Raw genomic sequence first — 20647 nt, 5'->3', positions numbered from 1 at the left:
TGCCATGGGGAAATTATGTCATAACAAGTGACACTGACACTCACTGGATGACGGTAATGGCTAGGAACTCCGAGTGACCTAAGAAAGAGAGGTTGTGGTGGAGGGTGTGTGTTGTGACTCTGAGCCTCTATGCCTGAAGTTATAATCTCGTTTGGGAATGTGTTCTCTTTGTTGGTTAATAAGTTAATGAGATAGGATTATTCTTGGGTGTGTCTTGGGCCAATCTATTTGGAGATTTTAAGAAGAGATTAAACAAAGCAGTGAGAGAAGCAGAAGTGGAGGAAAGCTGCCAAGCTATGTGTGCATGAACCAGAAGCAGGCCTAGCAGAGAGAGAAAGCTTTCCCCTCCAGCCAGTTCTCTGACCGCAAAGGCTTTGGACTAGGTGGGTCCTAATAATTGTTGGATAACACCAAGAAGAATGGGAATCATGGAATACTTAATTGTGCTCATGTGAAACTTGTACGTACATCAAGAAGCACTTGTTTAAACATAACAAGGGGATACTACATGGTTTAAGATCAATAAAGATGTGCGTTAGGGTTGTCTCCTTTCTCCATACCTATTCAACCTGTATACCTAAAAAATTATTAGAGAAACTGGATCATTCTATGAAGAAAAACGCAGCATCAGGATTGGAAGAAGGAAGACCCATGTCATGCAAATGACACAGCTTTGCTTGCAGAAAGTGAAGAAGACTTGAAATTCTCATTGAAGGAGAGCAAAGACTTCAATATAGATTACATCTCAACATCAAGAAAACAAAAATCCTCACCACTGGGCCTACAGGCAACATTGTGATGTTGTTGTTGTTGATTGCCTTCGAGTAGAGCACGACTCACAACGACCCTATGAACAAAAGAGTTGATACCCCTCTACAACTGCCGACATTTATCAAAGTTCATAGCATTTCTGGAGGCATGTTATTTAGGAGGTGGATGTCACTCTTGCTTCCAAAACATAGTGATAGAAAAAGAAAGAAATGAAGTTGTCAGTGATTCAATTTTGCTTGGATCAACAGTCAACACCTCAATAGTAATCGTCAAGAAATCATTAGGGACATCTTCTGTCAAGCACTTCTAAATGTCCTAAAAAAGAGTGAGGATGTAATTTGCAAGGCTAAAATAGACCTGATCTAAGCCATGGTCCAGTTGCTTCATATGCATATGGAAGTTGGACAAGGCATAAGGAAGACCAAAGAATCTATGCTTTTAAATTGTGGTATTGGCAAAGAGTATTAAATACGTTATGGACTGCCAAAAGAACAAACAGACCTATTTTGGAGGGAGTACAGCCAGGGTGCTCCTTGGAGACAAAGACAGTGAAACGTCATCTCATATACTTTGGACGTGTTGACAGGAGACACAGATCCTTGGAAAAAAGACATCATGCTGGGAAAATGGAAGGTCAGCCAAAGAGAGGAAAATCCTTCATTAGAACAATTGACATAGCGACTGCAACAACGAGCACAGGCATGGAAGAAATAACGAGGATGGCGTAGGAGAGAATTAGGTTTCAATTAGTTATTCAAAGGGTTATAGTGGACTTGATGGTGCCTAAAATCAACAACCCCCTTAATACATAAGAAAGTAAATGCCCCTTGTGGTATTTCTGTTATGGTAGCACTAGACAATTAAGACACAAGTGTACAGAGAACATTGTTATCTATATAATCAGGAGATATATAAAGAAAATACAAAGAGGGAAAAAAGTTGCTAACCTTTTGGCTTTCTATAGGTGGGAAAAAAATTCTTATTATTTCAGCCTTGAGTTGTAAAAGTCTCACAGAATATGTCCAACATAAATTATTGAACTGAAATAAGAAAAGAAGATTGCATCACTCCATATTTTTATTATTTAATGCACTCGTGTTTTCAGTCTTAAAACGGAACACAATTAGGATTTGCTATCAGTGAATTTTCACGCACTGTCTAGACTCTAAGAATCAATTTTCTAGAGATGCCAAATGAAATAGTTCAAACAATGGTTGCATAATAAGTACAACTCTGAACCCATTAAATTGTTTAGCAGCCCACAAAGCGGCTCTTTATTTCTCCTGTTAGAGGCACTGTCTTTATTGAAAGGAAATATCAATCTCTTCATAGTTGAGGCCAGCTTTGATGGCGAGTTGTTGTTAGGTGCTGTTGAGTTGAGTATGACTCACAGTGACCCTAAGAACAAAAAAATCGGAAACTTGTCCTATCTTGTGCCATCTTCACACTTCCTGACACACTCAAGCCCATTGAGGCAGTCACTGTGTCAATCCACCTGGTTGAGGGTCTTCCTCTCCTGCACTGACCCTCCACACCTAGCATCATATCCTTCTCCAAACAATATGCCTCTGAGATTGATGGTATAGAATTGTGTTGCTAATCTAAAGACATGGGATTCAAATGCACAAGTCGCTCTGTGGGAGGGAAATTAGCAATTTCCTCCCATGCAATTTACTGCCTCTGAGGGTCGATTCGGAATCAGTTCTGACTTGATAGTATGATATTCACAAAGCGCTTATGTGTACGGATTTTCTGTGGGAATTAAGAACTAGGAGTTATATTTTCTGTCTGGGACAATGTAGCCTAGAAGACGGCAGAGAACACCAAAGAAAAGAAATAGTCGCTGAACTGGGCTAATAAAAAGGGAAGGAACAGATCAGAAAAGCAGAATAACTAGAAAGTTTGGGCAGAATTCCAGTGATCGTCCACATGTGTGATGGGACTCAGTCTACTTCCTTCAACCCTGAGTTACAGTTGGATTGACAAAAGTGGAAATCTGAAAGAACTTCTTAGCGTTGTCCTCTCATCCTTACTAATAATCTTTATCATACCAGTAATACTGCAGCATATGAAATTCACATTTCAATGATAATAATGTTGTTTACTTGTAATATAAAATAAGTAAAAAAAGGCTTGTATGTGTTATTCCAGTTTTGTATAGTCTTCCATAGCAAACTATTTGGGCGTGGATCCCCGCTCTCAAAGCTAACTAATGACAAAGCCAACTTTATCATATCCAATTGGTTTAAAATAAATATACAGATTCCCCCCATGCCCCTAATTCAGGCCATGGTCTTCGTCCCACATCCCATAGCCATTTGTAATACTGTCCCTGCAACTTAGAGACAGTTTAGAAATCAATGTTGTATTAATATTGTCATTTCTATATCATTATCATAGATTCAGAAAGTTTTAACTGAAAGTGACAATTAAGTATAGTCTTCTTCATTTTCTTGGAGAAATATTTTCTCAAAGAGGAGTTATATGACTTACCTAAAAATACCTTAGAGCTGAGTTCTAAAGAGATTAAGCAAAGCACCAGAATCTTAGATGCCCGTTACTTCTTTGTGGAGCTCTGGTGGTGCAGTGAGAAAGGACTTGGCTGTTAAATGTAAGGCCAGCAGTGTGAACCTACTGGCCACTTTGCAAAAGAAAGACTTGGCATTCTGCTCCTGTAAAGATTAAATTCAAAACTCACTGCTGTCGAATCAGTTCTGACTCAAAATGACTCTTCTTTTTCTTAATTTTATTATTTTGTGGTTGTTTGTGTACCATCAGATCGGATCTGACTGGTACAGGAGGAGATTGTCTCTCCTCCAGCAGAGCATCTGGTGGATTTGAACCAGACCTCTGGGGTTGCAGTGCAGCTTCTTGCCACAAGGTCACCAGAGCTCAGAATGACTCTTAAGATTTCAGAGGCTGTGAATTGAAAAGGGAGGAGAATGACTGTATTTCTCCCAGGAAAGAGTTGGTGGATTTGAACTACTACAGATATATAACCTGTGAGCTAGCAGCACACCTTCCTGCAGCTCCTTTTCCATAAGATTACAGCCTAGAAACCCTGTGGGGTCATTCTGCTCTGTCCCATAAGGTTCCTAGGAGTCAGAATCAACTCACTGGCAAAAGATTTGGTTGTTTTAGAATCCTTTCTCTCACAAGTCATCATGGAGGTAATGTAACCTGCCAAACAAACCCAAAGTGGTTGAAACTAATAGCACTTTGTCTTGTTTTGTTTCTGTTTTCTGTTTAAATTCAAAACACATTGGCAGAGTTTAACCTTTTAATGTTATTCTTGGGAGACATAGCAAGTGCAAGCATAATGATAGAAAATGAAGCTATCTCTTCAAGTTAAATCCTGTTCCGTTCTTTAGGAAATGATCCAAATATTTTCATTGTCCTAGAATTTATTATGGTAAGCCTTGTGAACAATCAAATACACACACGCACTCACACACATACACATATACAAGATTTTAAGTATACTATTATTTAGAAGAATTTGCATACAATGTATGCATATATTATGCAAAAAAATGTTGTTGTGTGCCATTGAGTCAGAACAGATCCATAGCTGACCCTTCAATGGATTTTCAAGAGGCAGTAAATCATAAGGAAGGAGATTGTCCATCCTTCTACAGAGTAGCTGGTGGATTTGAACTGGGGGCATTTGGGATTGAAGCATAGTTTCTTATCACTAGGCCACCAGAGCTCTCCATGCACCAAATACGAGCTTAAATTAACTGATAGTTATAAAACTTTGAGATAAGGTTGACATTATGATACTTAGAAGATTATCATGATTTTTTGTTCAAAAAGCAAAATAAAAATTTGAGCTAGTCTAATAAGAAAGGCAACAGTAGTAAAAAGGCTATCTACTCTACTAGATCTCGTAATACTCAAGTATCACACTATGCATGGGCCTATGGGAAGAGGTATAGTGAGAAAATAGAGTTGAGGGAATTTGATCAGGTTAAGGAATATGTCCGAGAGAGTGAGATAATGTTGCCGAGTATGCTGTTCTTTATCAGAGCCTATGCTAATACTCAGGGAGCGCTAACAGTCTAGTGGAAAGAAGCTGCATTGCAATCCCAAAGGCATATCACTGGTGGTCACCAGCTGCTCCATGGAAGAAGGATGGGCAGTCTCCTCCCGTGCAATTAGATGCCTCTGAAAACCTGCTGGAGGGTCAGTTATGGGTCAGTTCTGAATCAGTGGTACAAAACAACAACAACATGCCTTGACACTGAAGACCTAGTGGTAAGAAGCTGAACTGCAATCTCAAGGTCATGTGGTTCAAATTCACCAGCTGTTCTGCAGGAGAAGGATGCGCAATCTCCATTCATGTCATTTTCAGACTCTGCAACCCCCCTGGCAGATCAGCTATGAGTTCGTTAAGACTTGGTACCACAGTAACACATACATTGACAAGGAGTGATTCCCCACAGCAGAAGGTCCCAAAGGAGAGAAGGTCCAGAACAACCCTGGGTAAGAGGAAGGGGGAGCAGGAAAGTTCTATGCACCTTAGACAGTCCCCATACAGCAAGGTGGGGTCACAGAACACCAAAGAACAACAGCATTCTAAAAAGTCAATAGCCACAGATTTTATCTTCTTCGCGAGCAGTAGACTCTATGGCGCAGAATAATAACAACATCACCACGAAGTAACAGAAGAGTCCTGTTGGCTCTATGGTTAAGGCACCTGTCTGCTCACCCAAAGGTCACCAGTTGGCCTACCAGTGATAGGAGAGGGAAGCAGTCGGCATTCATAAGGATTACAGCCTTAGAAACCCTCTGTGGACATTCTTCTTTGTCCTATAGGGTAGTCATGAGTCAGAATTGACTCAGTGACAGTGGTTTGGGATTTAGGTTTAGGGGTATATGATGCTGTGTACAGTTTCTCTGGGTAAATAAAGCAAAGAGTCTCTGTTGTTATACGTTTTCAAATTACTTAAGATTCATAGTGACCCTATGTACAACAGCTCTGAACTGGGCTCTATCTTGAGCCAATTTTATTGTCTCTGACATACTTACGCTCATCACTCCCAGTCATTGAATCAATCCATCTCATCCAAAGCCTTCCTCTTTTGCACTGTCCCTCCATCCTTCCATGTATGATGTCCCTCTCAAAGGACTGGTCCTTCCTGGAGACATGCCCAAAGTATGTCAGACAGAGCTTCAAAATCCTTACTTCCAAGGAACAACCTGGTTTCACCCTCTCCAGGACAAACCTGTTTGTTGTCTTAGCAGTCCATGGTATGTATATTCAGTACTCTTCTCCAGCACCATAGTTCAAAGATATTGATTCTTCTTCTAGCATCTTTAGTCATTGTCTGGCTCTCTGATGCATAGCAAGTAATTGTAAAGACCATGGCCTGGATCAGGCACACCTTAGTCTCCAGACTTACATCATTTCTCTTCAGAACCCTAAGGAGGTCCCTGACAGCAGATTTTCCCCAATGCAATTCATCTTTTGATTTCCTGACTGCAGGTGTCAAGAGTGTTGATTGTGGAGCCAAGCAAGCAGAAATTATTAACGATCTCAATCTCTTCTCCATCTACCATGGTGCTGTCAATTGGCCCAGTGGTGAGAATCTTTGTCTTCTAGATGTTGAGATACAATCCATACTGAAGACTACAGTCCTTGACTTTCTGCAGTGAGCGCTTCAGGTGCTCTTCAGTTTCAGCAAGCAAAGTTGTGTCTATCATAGGTTATGGAAGAGTCTTCCTCCAATCCTGATGCCACATTCTTCCTCATAGAGTCCAGCCTCCTGAATGATCTGTTCTGCATATAGATTGAAAAGGTATGGAGATAGGATGCACCTCGGACACACTCCTTTCTTGTAAAATAATAAATCATTAATAATGCATTCATGAATTGTTGTTGTTGTTGAGTGCCTTTGAGTTAAGCACGACTCATAGCAACCCTACGAACAAAAGACTTGAAGCCCCTCTACAGCTTCCAACATTTATCAAAGTTCATAGAGTTTCTGGAGGTATGTTGTTTACGAAGTGGATGCCACTCCTACTTCATGAATATTGAACTGAAAAATGTGCAGTCCTTGGAGGACTGGTGAGAGAAGCTGCTTCTGTATTGCTGAGTTAGTTGATAGGAATTGAGGTGCCACTCCCCCAGACTCATGTTGAGGGCGGGGAGAGTTTCCTGAACTTCTGGGAAAAGAGAAGGCTCATGGGACAGTGAATCAGAGAATGACAATGAGGTAGGTGACACAGGCGATCTGGAACCCAGCCCGCTCACACCTGCAGACCTTAGTGCTTGAGTAATTCCCTTTGAACAGACAGAGCACACAGTGAGCTCCCGGAGGCATGAGACTGGTCAGGGAAACAGCAATCTCATCCGTGGGAAGAGGATTTCGCTTTGAAGGAAACCTAAGTGAAAGATTGCGGGTGACCTCAAGATGCGGAAGAGCAATCCTGCATCCTCCACCAAGGCCTTGTTAAACCAATCCGTTGGGTTACTCTTGGAGGAAGCCACTCTCACAATAGGGCTCTGTCTTCTTTGTGGAGGTTCTTTGCACCTGGGGAGACAAATTGCTCCACCCTCCTTAGAAGGTCAGGAGGGAGGTAAAAGCATTGTAACTACTCTCAAATCACTGAGTAATGAGACTGATGGGAAACCTCCCATTATTTGGGCAGTAGAGGAATGAGGCAGACAGGGATTCTGGGATGGATCTTGTCCTGGAAAGCCAGTGTTTGTAGCTTATTCTTGACTTGAATATTCCGTCTATTATCTCCAATAATCTTTCCAAATTTATGAAATTTCAAGATTGTCCTCAGTGTATCTTGGGACATTAGTGAAGGACAGTCCTCAAGTCACAGTTTGGGAAAGGAGGTACAAGGAAGACAAGAGTCCTCTCCTGGGAGTTCAGAAAAGAGTTACCAGATGAGTCAGCCATGGAGGAAAATAGAGGCTGGGGTGAGAGAATCTATTGGAACCGTTTCCAAGGAAGAGAGAGAAACTGCCTCTAAAAGAGATAGTTGTTGTTGTTGTTGTTATGCGACTCATAGCGAACCTATGCACAACAGCCCTAAACCCTGCTCTATCCTGCACCAACCGCACTGCCTTTGACACACCCATCCCGATTACCCCAGTCATCAAATCAATCCATCTCATAGAGGGTCTTCCCCTCCTGCGCCGTCCCTCCACCCTCCCAAGCATGATGTCCCTCTCCAAGGACCTGTCCCTCCTGGCAACATGTCCAAAGTATGTCAGACGAAGCCCCAGAATCCTTGCCTCCAAGGAGTAGCTTGGTTTAATCCTTTCCAAGATGAATCTGTTTGTTTTCCTGGCAGTCCATGGTACATTCAGTACTCTTCTCCAGCACCACAGCTCAAAAGCATCCACTCTCCTTCTGTCCTCCCTAGTCATTTTCCAACTCTCTGATGCATAACAAGCGATTGCAAAGACCATGGCCTGTATCAGGCGCACCTTAGTCTCCAGTGGATTAAAGAAAAGAGGAAGTGGACATTGTAAGAGGTATTAGTTTCTAGGAATGTGAAGGCACATGTCATTTGAGTACCTTTGTGTATGTACAGTACTCCTTTCAATTGTTAGAGCAAATGATTTTGTTTTTCCCTAGTCATTTCTCACCATTGCAGTATGTGCTAAATATGACTAATATGCTTCTGAGGAATCATTTCATAACAACATTCATTTTGTGTTACAGGAAGATTGTTTCAATCTTTCACTTGCTTTTGGAAACAATCTAAGTGCTCATCAACAAACTAATGGATAGAGAAGCGGTGGTATATTCACACAATGGAATACTACGCTGCACTGAAAAACAAGGAACTCATGCAATGTTATTCAAAATGGGTGACCCTGGAGGACATTATGCTGAGTGAAATAACTCAGTCACAAAAGGACAAATATTGCATAGTGCCACTGTTGTAAAACAGGACTGACATCGGGGTTGGGGGAGACTAAGAAAGATGGGATAAATAATGTATACTGCATTGAAACAGATGAGGGAGAAAACTGTTTAAAAGGGATGTATAATTAGGTATTATTGTCATGACAGGAGTCCAGAGCAAAGGCTGCATAGTGGAGTGGACCTGGGGGAAGGGATTGTAAAACAATGAAAGAATTTTTCTTTTACTTTTCAAAGAGAAGAGTGAACTGGGAGGGTGGGGTGGGCAGGGAGAAAACTGCGACAATGAATGACTGGGAATAAAAAAAAAGCCTTGTAAACCTGATGGAGGGCTACTCTGACTGGAACTCTGGCAGTGAGTGAATTATGACATTCAAATTAAATAATGTGTATAAAGGAACAACAACAAAGATCGCATTCATAAGTTACTCTTTCCTTGCTAGGACATTTGTTTCAATTATCAGGCAGCTGTCCTGGTGGTATTCTGTAAGACGCCTTGAGGAGGGCCACACCTGCCTCATCACGGTACATGTAAAGCGGATGAGCTGAGCAGCTGTGCTGTTGGTGCACCTGAGGGTGCTGAGCTGGGAAGGCAGGTGGGCCCAGTGAACCAGGAGTCAGCTCACACCTTCTGAGGTCAGGAAGCCTCTCCAAGAAATAGGTGCCTCTATAGGTTTGGAGAACGCTTATTGATCATATATCAGCTACTCACGATTTGACTAAAACTGTCTTATTCCTCCAGATTCCTTCTGTCCTGTTCTTTAGTCTAAACTCTTTTTCTATTTCTGCACTTTCATTATTGCTGCTCTTTCTTCACAAAGTAGGAAAAGAACAAATAAAAGTTGAGTAAGGGTCCTCCCCGTCCCATTTCTGGGACGTTACTCTTTTAGCAAGAACTTCCAATTGATTTCACAGCAAATACTTTTTTTGGGGGGAGGGGGGTAAGTAGAGTACTTAAATAGTTTAACTTCAGCCAAATTATTTATATTTTATGTGATTTTCACTTAATTATATTATATAAGACATGAAATTCTAAATGCTCAAGCTTGCCTGTGTTTGAAAGATACTTTTCAACCAACTCATTGTAAATTAGACTTCACTCAGGATACACAGAAGCAACATTTCTTTACCTCTACGTCATATTTATATTATAATTATAGTTACCTGACTTGACCATTGGAACTCGCAGGGCAGAGGAGAACTGCCTTGTGAAGCTTCCACTGTGAGAACTCTTCAGATGTGCAATTGGTAAGTACATTCTATAACAAAGCAGGAAATGCCAAAACTATTACTAATACTGCATTCAGTTATTATTCAGTGTTCAGACTGCACTTAGCATTTTGCAATGTAAATAGAAAAAAAAAACCCAACACCCCAGTATGCCTTCTTCCAGTGTTTCTGCAATAGATGACATAATACAACTTTTATTCTGCTTAAGGTAAAAATGGAAGCTCTGAACCACTCACATAGTGAGTATCCTTAACAATTTCCCCTATCACATCAGTCACCTCCAGGGAAGATGCCAGCTTAGTCACTTGGAGAACACTCACTCACAATCAGGTTAATCTGAAGTCACATATGAAATTGTAGAAAAACTAGGAATCCTAAGAATAAGGAGAAAAAACACTATACAGGTATTTACTCTCCAACTCTTAAGGGAAAGCTCTCATTCTCTTTCTCTCTCTCTCCCACCCTCTCCTTCCCCCTCCTTCTCTTCCTCTTCCTCCTCTTCCATATCTTCTTTTTCCTCTCTGTCTGTCTCTCTCTTTGCCATCAAGTCAGAACCAAATTCTATTCGAGCCTCTAGCAGGTTTCCAGGGCCTGTAAATTGCACAGGAGAATGTTGCCCATCTTTCTCCGACAGAGCAGCTGGTGGATCCAAATCACCAGGCTTGGAGTTGACAGTGTAACTCCATACCCACCAGATCATCAAAGCTCCAGGGAAAAGACAAATGAAGCCATAAATAGATTCATTGTTGTTGTTGGTAGGAATCCTGAAGCGGACTCCGATCATTGTGACCATTTGATACCAGAATGAAATCCTGCCGTGATCCTTTGCCAACCTCTCCATCTCCGCTCTGTTCTCATGAAGCCCATTTTTGCAGTTACTGTCACTCCGTCTCACTAAGAAAGTGCAAACTCACCGAAAAGGTACCCTGTCTGTCTACAGGTTGAATTGATGGTTCTCTATTTCTTTCAGGATGAAATTCAGCTCCTCCTCATGGTTTACAATAAGCCTGCTTTTCTCACTCAACTCTCTGCCACAAGTGTTCTTTCTTAGTTAATCTGAAGGAACCTTTTTCATTTTCCTTAGCCTGGGACGTTCTCACATGGCTCTCCAAAACTTTACATTATATTCTGGCTGTGTTTGAAAGAGAGAGACAGAGAGACAGAGAGACAGACAGACAGAGTTTGTGTAACTCCTTCCTATCCTGTCCATTTCCTGTCTTGAGTCTTACCTTAAGTATCTTTGCTTTTGTAAAATTTTCTGTATCTGAATGAAATTTGTTGCTCTAGAATTTAACACCTCATCCTTTCCTAGTTTCCTAGCAATGAGCTGAGAGTGGGTGGGGTCTAGGATCTGAATCTTCTTTCTTTCCTTTCAGAAAAGCCCCAAACCACTTCTTTCCAAAGGTTAATCAGTTGAGGTTGAAGGAAATTTCTAAAGACTATTCCCAGAGTCAAGGGTGGAGGTGAGGAATTGGAAATTGAGAGGTGACGACTTGCAGTGGGGGAGGTGTTTGAAGGCTTTTGGCAGAGGTGGGAGGTTTTTTTGTTTTTTTTTTTTTTCTTAGGTGGGAGGTTTTTTTTACCAGGAGGTGAGACCCAGAGGTGACAGGGTGCCTCAGAGATGGGGTTAGGGAACTGAACTGTGAGGCTAATGGATTTCAGGAGAGCTTCAGATTCTAGGACTGAGATAAGAAGTCTATTGGGATGATTTGAGAGGGGTGAGTGAAGGCCAAGGAGTTTTCTCTGATGAATCTGGATTATCTGAGTGTTCCAATTTTGGAGCTGGTACCTTTACTTTGAGGAACACCAACATAAGTAGAGACAGAGTTTCCTTCTAATCCAGTACATTGTGGTCTCATTCCCTCATCACTTTGCAGTAGAGTCAGAACTGGTTCACAGTTGCACCTCTAGCAGGGTTTGGGAGGTTGCAAAGCATTATGGGAGGAGATTCCCCATCTTCTTCCAAACCCCCACCCTCACTCCCAGTTCCTGGTGGAGTCAAGTCACCAGAATCTACACCACCTTTGTGTTAGCTGCCAACTCCCCTACAGACTAGGCCACCAGAGCTCACTTAGGTTACAGCAAATGGTTCCCAACGAAAAACAACCACCAAGCACACCTGATGTGCGCATTCGGACTCCTAGGACAGGGAACTGCCCCGTGGAGTTTCCACTGCTAGAACTCTTCATGGATGCAGACTGCCTCTTCAATCTTCCTTGGAGGGACTGGCATGAGCGAACTGCGGAGCTTTTGTTTAGAAGCCAAGTGCTTTAAGCACTGAGCCCACAGGACTCCTTAGTGCCACACAGGGGCCTCCTTCTGTACTACAGACTAGGGAGAGCCGGGGAGGGGAAAGAAAGTGTATCCTCCATCAACCAACACCATACAAACACGAACTCAAGAATTTCAACCCCAGAACCACACATTCTTCGATGGCTCACATCGAAAAGAAATCTGACTGTTGGATTTTAAAAATAAATGGTTATACAGCAAAATTTCTTTTATTTATGAAGTGGATTGATTCAGTGACCGGGGTAATCTGGATGGTTGTGTCGGAGGCAGTGTGATTGGCACAGGATTGAGCAGGGTTTGGGGCTGTTGTACATGGGGTCGCTATGAGTCACAAGCTACTGACGGCACATAACAACAACAACAACAGTGCAGAAATGTTGACTTACTGACTCTACTTGAGACAAGTTTCCTTTCAGTTCTTCTTGGAGAGATAAAAGTACGTCCTATTTTCAAGTTGGAGACTTTACTTCCAAGATCTTGGTTAGGAGCTGAAGGGCGGGCAGCTGATCCGATCACGGGGTGCTGCTGGCACCCAGAAGGCCCGTGTTGGGACAGGGATCCCTAAAGGCAGGCCCGGGTGGCGCGCTGAGAAGGCGCTCTGGGCGCAGGGGCGTGGGCGCGGGCGGAGGGCGGGCCGATCCAGCCGAGAGCCCTGCGGCCGAGCAGCGAGGGCAGGCTCGGGCAGCTTCCCTGCAGCTCCCGCGGTGATAAAATTGGAGAAACAACTAGGAGGGGCCGATCACCGCTGTCTTCTGGAGCCCATCCGGTGGAGAGCGCACAGGCTCCGTAGGTGAGCGCGGAGCCGGCCGAGAGCAGTCGCCGGGAAAGCGCGTCCAGCGCCGCCGCAGCCCCGCGTCCCTGCGACCCCATGGCCCCCGCCGGACCACCCAGCGCCCTGTGGGCGAAGCTGCTGCTAACCCTGTCGGTGAGTGGGAGCCAGGATGGGAAAAGAGGGCTGGATCTGACCTGGGCAGTGCCAGGGACCTGGAGAGCTGAGACAGCAAGGTGGACTCAGCTCAGTGCCCCCTAAACCTAACCTTCCTCCCATAGAATCAAGAACCTACAGAACCTACGAGTAGTTGACCCTCCAGTGATTTTCGAGAGACTATAATTCCCAAGGAAGGAAATTACCCATTGTTGTTGTTGTTGTTGTTGTTTTCCTGCAAAGCCACTGGCGAATTCGAACCACCGAAGAGGCACACCGCCTTTGAGATAGCAGTGCAACGGTCTGGTACCCTAAATTTGAATCAGAAGGTGTGAAGAGAGAAAATGAACCTTTAAGGGACAATTGAGTGCAGGTTTCCATTTGGGCCACCGCCTTCAATTGTTTGAATTGCTTGACTCACCCCTGTGTCTCTGAGCGCCCATGGGCACCATGGCGAGCGGACCTGGCATTGGGTTTCGAGCTCCTCACCAGACTTTTGGGTGGCGAGGGAAGAGGAGCACTTGTTGGCCAGTTATCTCAGGAAACCTGAAGGGGGCGGGGGTGGCTTTAGCAAGACAGATTATGAAGATGGCACAGGAGAGGTCAGGGTGCAGATCTGTTCATAGGGTCGCTCGCTGCGAGTCTTAGTAAACTATCGCCTCTGACATGAACAAATGGAGAGCGTAGACATAACAGCTTCAGAAAGCTGTCCTCTTCCCCTCACTTCTCCTGGGATCTGGCTGGCCTGGTTGGAGGACATTAGTGAGGAGAGAAGTCATAGAGGCGCCACTGCACCCAAGCGTGGGAAATATACTTCCTGGCTGTGGTTCATGTCAGTTATTTCACCTGGGAGTTGTGACTAGGGCGTCTGAAACAGGAGGCGGTGGGTGGAGAATAGGATTTGGGAGGCTTTGAGGACAAAGGTCAGGCACAGCTGGAGTGGAAGTTAGGGCCAGTTCTCACTGAATCAGGGAGACCAGGAGTCAAAATTTGGGAACCGTGAACTGGAATGATGCACCATTTTCAAATGTACCCAGGCTTGTACATCAGATGTGCTACAAGGAGCTCTTTCATGCATGTCCTTGTCCTTACCCTCCAGGTTGGACATAGGGTCTCCTGGGCTTGAGGACTATGTCCAGCTCAGGAGAGGAGTCACTCTGGTCGCAGAACCACTTATTGGTGCCTCAGCGGCAGGATGGCTGACTCTACCCTTCTGCTCCCTTTGAATCAATGAGTTATTAGTGTTAAATTTGTAGTTATGATCCATGATCCTTCGGCTGACAATGAATTGTACAAATACATTGACCTACCTGCTAGGTTCCCACAGAAACCTGAGATGATGAGATGCATCTTTACCAAAGGGAACTTAGGATAAAACGCTTTCTTCTTGATACATACTAAAGCACCTGCAGGATTTCAGTTTGAAAGGCCTGTGCTTAGGGTTTTCTGTTTACTCTGTGAAGTAGACTGGGAAATGGGAAACGGGGAGAAGAAACCGTCAAAGACGGTAGCAGGTAGGTTCCCAGATTTCTCATATTTGCTTCAGGGGAGGGTGTTGGAGACTAGTGGGAAACAGAACAGTGAGAGGGGAAGCAGAAAGTAGGGTGTGGCCAGACAAGATAGTGCATGAAACTCTAAATAGAGATAGCATCATCTCAATTTCTAGGCCATACACAGTTAAGATCATCTTTTACAAGGGAATCTCTAAGGTTAAATCAAATTCCATATCTTGAAATATCCTTAGAAAGGGACGTCATGCTTGGGATGGTGGAGGGACAGCATAGGAGGGGAAGACCCTCTATGAGGTGGATTGATTCGGTGACTGGGGTAATCGGGATGGGTGTGTCAGAGACAGTGGGATTGGCACAGGACAGAGCAGAGTTTAGGGCTGTTGTACATAAGGTCTCTATGAGTTGCAAGCGACTCAATGGTACATAACAACAATATATCAGGAGATACTTGACTACTTCTGTGTGTGTATAAAACAAGAATCTATGTTGTTCCCAACCCTTAACTTACAAGTACTCTTACTTTCTCTTCAGGTGGTTAAGTTAATAACTCTGTTGACTAGTCTGTGCCTGCATCTCCTTTTGATTTGGATGCCTGGCAACTTTTCATTAGAATATTTATGACGCGGGGTTTTAGAGACACACCTTTATTTTATGGAGACTTTCATGGATCTCTCCAGAACAACAGCCTTTTTTCAGAAGAGATGAGTTGAAAATTTAGAACATCTTATCCTTCCATGTGAGCTTTAGTGTTGGATATCTTCCCAATTTTCACATTTTGTCTCCTGCCTTCCTTCTCTGTGCTTCCTTCCCTCTGCATGGTTGCCCAGTCTATCCAAGGGGACTCCACGTGCATCAGAGAACAACTGTGTGCTGTTGAGTTTTTTAGTGGCTGATTTCCTGAAAGTGGATGCAAAGCCTTTTCCCCGTGTTGCCTGTGGGTAGACTTCTATTCACAGATTACTAAAATTAACTTGTTTTAGCACACGGAGCCCAGAGCTGCGCCCTTTTCCCTGACTACTTGAATTGCAATACCTTCCCAGCCTACCTTCTGGAATCCATGTTGTTACGAAACCAACTCATAGCTGACCCTCCAGCAGATTTTGATACGCAGGACATCTTACAGGAAGCAATAGCCCATCTTTCACTGCCAGAGTAGCTAGTGGATTTGAACCCGTTTCTCTTTGATTTGGTAGCACAGCTTCCTACCACTAAGCTGCCTGACATCCCTCTGGAGTCCTTGGGAGGCACAGATAGTTAAGTACCCTGGCAATTAGCCTAAAGATTGCCAGATTGGACTCACCGAAAGGGGTCTTGCAAGACAGTTCTGTCAATTTGCTTCTGAAAGGCCACACCCATGAAACCCCTGAATGACACCAAAAGACAACCTACTTCTATTACCTTCTTGCAGGAAAAGAAAAGAAACAGGGAAAGCTAAAGAAAGGTCACATTATATTTTCAATGAGATGGTTGCCATTGCAACAATGAGTTTGAGCATGGTGGAGATTGTGAGGGTGAGTAGGGTAGGGCAACAAGGTTCAGCCTTAGGATGGGGTCGCTATGAATTGTAGTGGATGGCGCCTAGAAGTAACAGTCTACAATTTTTGATAGGGCGTGTGTCTAGTAGAGGTTTTCTGGTAGAGTGACAGAAATACTTAGGAATGGCAAATTTGCCATTAGTTTAGATGTTGAGTTTTCTGCCCAGTTAAATGATTGAAGTTCTTTTTAATATGTGATTTAATGTGTTACATATTAAACTGTTCAATATTATCAAATGAGCCGTTGAAATGATTATACATTATATTATCTATTATAAATGGTGGGCCCAGGTGTGTCAGAGTCAGTGAGACTGGCCCAGGCCAGGCCAGGCCAGGGCAGGCTTCAGAGCTGTTGTACATTAGGATCGCTGTGGGTCATAGGTGACTTGATGGCACATAACAACAACAATAACAGTTGAATTCTATTCTTTCTCTAAAAGGCTGTTAATGAAAGAACTAAAATAATGTTTTCCTATTTATCTTATAATTTTGGGGAGAAAACCCACAATTCTTTCAAATCTGCATTTCAAATCCAGTGTTACTGTTGTAGCCTGTCAAGTAGAACTGACCCACAGCTGACTTCTGGGGAGCAGCAGGTAGATTCAAACCTTGTACCTTTGCATTGATAGAGAGAGCTATTCTTTACCACTATATTATATTCTTAAGTCACTATAATCCAATAATAATAATCCAATATAATAAAAAACTCCATTGAAGAATATGAACTTTACCTGGAACGTATGATGGCAAAAGACCTTTAATAATTACCATATCCATAGCATTACTTGATGAGAATAATGTGATTTCTTTACGTTGGAAAGGAATTTCTGTTCTTTTTGTATTTGACATCTTTTTTTAGAGGAAAGAAAATGCAATAAATTCTATTGTCTTTTATATTAAAGAAAAAATTATGATAAAGGAGTGAAATAAGAACTGATTTTTGGAAAAACGATTCTGTGTGGTGTATTAAGGATCCCTGGTTGTGCAGTGTGTAAAGTATGGGTCTGCAACCCAAAAGATCTTCTGCTTTGTATAAATAAGAAAGATGGGCAGTCTTCTCTGGAAAGATTTATATTCTTAGAAACCCAATGGAGACTCGCTCTGATTCACACTCAGTTCCACAGCTTCGAGTTAGTCTTGATCTGTGCTACATTAACTGCCTTTTAAAATATGAGGTTGGTGATGGGTACTGGAGCACGTTCTGAATTCCTAAGTAAATGTAGATGTATGCACAGTTTTGGCTCCTTTTTCAATTCTCTTGACAGTTGGGCCTCTATCTCTGGCATTTATTGTACTTTTCATTCAATGAGAATGTCCCACCTTATAACAGCTGGTTGATAGGAAATTTACCAGAATTATCTATGTACAGAGTCTACAGAGAACTAAGTACTTAAAATTTACCTTTAAAGTGGTTTGAGTTTGAGTTTCAATTTGTTTCTGTTTATGTGCTGTCGAGTCAGAACTGACTCATAGCTGACCCTCCAGCAGGTTTTCAGAGGCAGTAAATCTCACAGGACATGGACCATATTTACCCCATAGAACAGCTGTTAGATTCAAACCACGTTTCTTGGTATTGACAGAACAACCCCTTAGCCATTAAGCCACCAGAGAAACAATATTTCCGTTTGTTGTTGGTAAGAGCTGTCGAGTATGATTCATAGTGACAGTATGAACAACAGATAGAACCCTGCCCTATCCCATGTCAACCTCACACACTCAAGCCCATTACATTTGCACTTTTCCACCTAGCAGAAGCCAAATGTCCAAAGAAGAAATAGTTATGACTGTAACTATTTTGCTCAGTCCGGAAGCTTCCTTAAGCCCGTAGGACCCTGTAGTTCTAGGCGGTCTCCCATCCAAGACGAACCAGGCCTGACCCTGTTTAGCTTCCGAGATCAGACAAAATCAGGCGCATTCAGGGTGGTGTGCCTGTAGACTAAGAACCTTGTGCTGCGAGTTATATTTGTTCTTATGGGATCTTCTGAAGAGTAAAACTTTAAGAAGTTTTATAAAGTCTTCTGATTAATTTTTATTTTGTTGTTTTTCTTCTGGTGCTAGATCAAACAAATCATTCCCTAACCTCAAGTTACAAAGATATACTTGTGTTATTGAGGCTGGTTCTAACGCATCCGTTTAGGTCTGTGATTCATTTTTGAGTTAACCTTTGTCTATATGGTAGATTAGGGATCCAAATTAATCTTTTTCTAGTGGCCTAATGGTTAAGGGGTTGTCCTGTCAATACCAAGAAACGTGGTTTGAATCTAACAGCTGTCCTATGGGGTAAAGATGGTCCATGTCCTGTGAGACTTACTGCCTCTGAAAACCTGCTGGAGGGTCAGCTATGAGTCAGTTCTGACTTGACAAAATAGTTACAGTCAGAACTGTTTCGTCTTTGGACATTTGGCTTCTGCTAGGTGGAAAAGTGCAAATGTAATGGGCTTGAGTGTGTGAGGTTGACACGGGATAGGGCAGGGTTCTATCTGTTGTTCATACTGTCACTATGAATCATGCTCCACAGCTCTTACCAACAACAAATGGAAATATTGTTTTTTTTAGGACATATATTTTTCTTAACTTTAGTTGGTGAAAGACTTATTTCTGTCCCATACACTTTCTGACCACCTTTGTTAAATCATCATAAAAGTATGTTTTGTGGGGAGGGAGGGCTGGGCAGGGAGAGAAGTGCAGCAATGAATGAATGGAAATCCAAAATCTCTGTAAATGTTCATTAAAATTATTAAAACAAAAAAAAATTACAAAAACCCCCTATGTTTTGTTCAGTTTATCTGTATGTTCAACCTTAGGTCATTATCACACTATCTAGGTAACTCGAGCTTTGTGTTGAAGTCAGGAAGTGTAAGTCCTCCAATTTTGTTCTTTTAAAAAATGTTTAGGGTCTCTTGAATTTGAAGGAAGACAGTTTGTTAGCTCTGTGAAAAAGCTAGCATAGATTTTGGTAATGATTATATTGAATTTGTAGATAAATTTATTGTGATTTGATAGTGATTATTTTGAGTTTGTAGTGATTTGACAGTGATTATATTGAATTTGTAGATCAATTTATTGCCCTTTGAAAGATGTTATGTCTCCTAATTCATGAACATAAGCTGCCTTTCAATTTTTCTCAGTAATTTTAAATTTCATTTGATAATATTCCATAATTCTCAGTATAACATGATATGTACTTCTTTGATTAAATTTACTATCAGCATTGCATTCTTGTTGATGTTGTTGTGTATGGCATTCTTTTCTTTATTTTGGGTCATTGACTGTAGTGCATAGTCATTAAATTAACTTTTAAAAAACATTTTGTATTGATTTGCTTACAAAGTTCATATAATTTGTGTTTCATAGTATTCTTCATTCACATTGTGTTTTATACAATAATTCCTGCTAATTATGTTTTATAAAATTAATCACCGTTGGACTAGGCCCAATATTAGCTTGTCTTTTCAGGTCTTCGCTGGATCTTCCTCATTTCATTTATCCCCTCCCTCCAGCCACCAAATTGTACAACCCTTTGATTTTGCCCTTGCCCACCCTCACCACTCACTCCGCCTCTTCCCCCTTTGAATCCCCATATGTGTTTTATTAGTTATCCTTCTATTTTTAACAATAATGGTCTTATGTTGTATTTGTCCTTATGAGAGTGGGTTTGTTCTGTCAGCATAATGCTCTCCAAACTCTTCCAAGTTATGTAGTGTTTTTCAGAATCATTGCTCCTTAGTGCTGCATAGCATTCCATTGTGTGAATGTACCACAGTTTCTCAATCCATTCATAATAAATGTTGGAGAGGATGTGGAGAGGTGGGAACTCATAAACTGTTCATGGGATTGTAAAATGGTCCAATCATTCTGCAAGGCAGTGTGATGTTGCCTCAAAAAGCTGAATATAGAAACTGTATGACCCAGCTATTCTACTACTAGGAATATACCCCAAGGAAATTAAAAATGAGACACAAACAGATTTATACACTAATGTTCGTAGTGGTGTTATTCACTATCACAAGAACATTGGAACAGCCCAAATAGCCAACTACAACCAAATGGATTGAGAAATTGTGTTAAATTAACTTTTATATGTTGACCTTGTATCTTGCAACCTTGCTGACCTCATTTATGATTGGTTACAATAATTTTTTAAGTTGATTCCTTAGGACTTTCTATATACAAGATCATGCCTTTGAAAATAGTATTGGTTATACTTCTTCCTTCCCAATCTGGATACCTTTTATATCATTGTCTTGTTTAATTACTCTGGCTAGAAGTTTCCAGTGCGAAGTTGAATAAAATGACGAAAACATCTCATTGTCTTGTTCTTGACCTTACGGGACAGTGTTCAGTTTTAGCCTTTTTCATTTAATCTGATGCTGTAGGTTTTCATATGTTGTTGTTGTTATGTGCCATCGAGTCGCCTGCGACTCATAGCGACCCTATGTACAACAGCCCTAAACTCTGCTCTGTCCTGTGCCAATTGCACTGTCTCTGACACTC

General features: G+C 42.0%; 1 protein-coding gene across 1 annotated transcript in view; it reads left to right on the top strand.

Annotated features, from left to right (window-relative positions):
* The first annotated feature begins 13050 nt into the window (after nucleotides 1-13050).
* Nucleotides 13051-20647, top strand: part of DSC3 (desmocollin 3) — a 60795-nt gene continuing 53198 nt past the window's right edge. Inside the window, exon 1 of the mRNA XM_006899563.1 lies at nucleotides 13051-13107. Coding sequence (XP_006899625.1) covers nucleotides 13051-13107 — 57 coding nt within the window. The remainder of the gene's footprint in view (nucleotides 13108-20647) is intronic.

This window comes from Elephantulus edwardii, unplaced genomic scaffold (assembly GCF_000299155.1).
Source record: "Elephantulus edwardii isolate Elephantulus edwardi_28Jun2011 unplaced genomic scaffold, EleEdw1.0 scaffold00261, whole genome shotgun sequence".
Taxonomy (NCBI): domain Eukaryota; kingdom Metazoa; phylum Chordata; class Mammalia; order Macroscelidea; family Macroscelididae; genus Elephantulus; species Elephantulus edwardii.
Note: the sequence above shows the minus strand (reverse complement) of the source record. Positions and strands in the feature narration are given on the sequence as shown.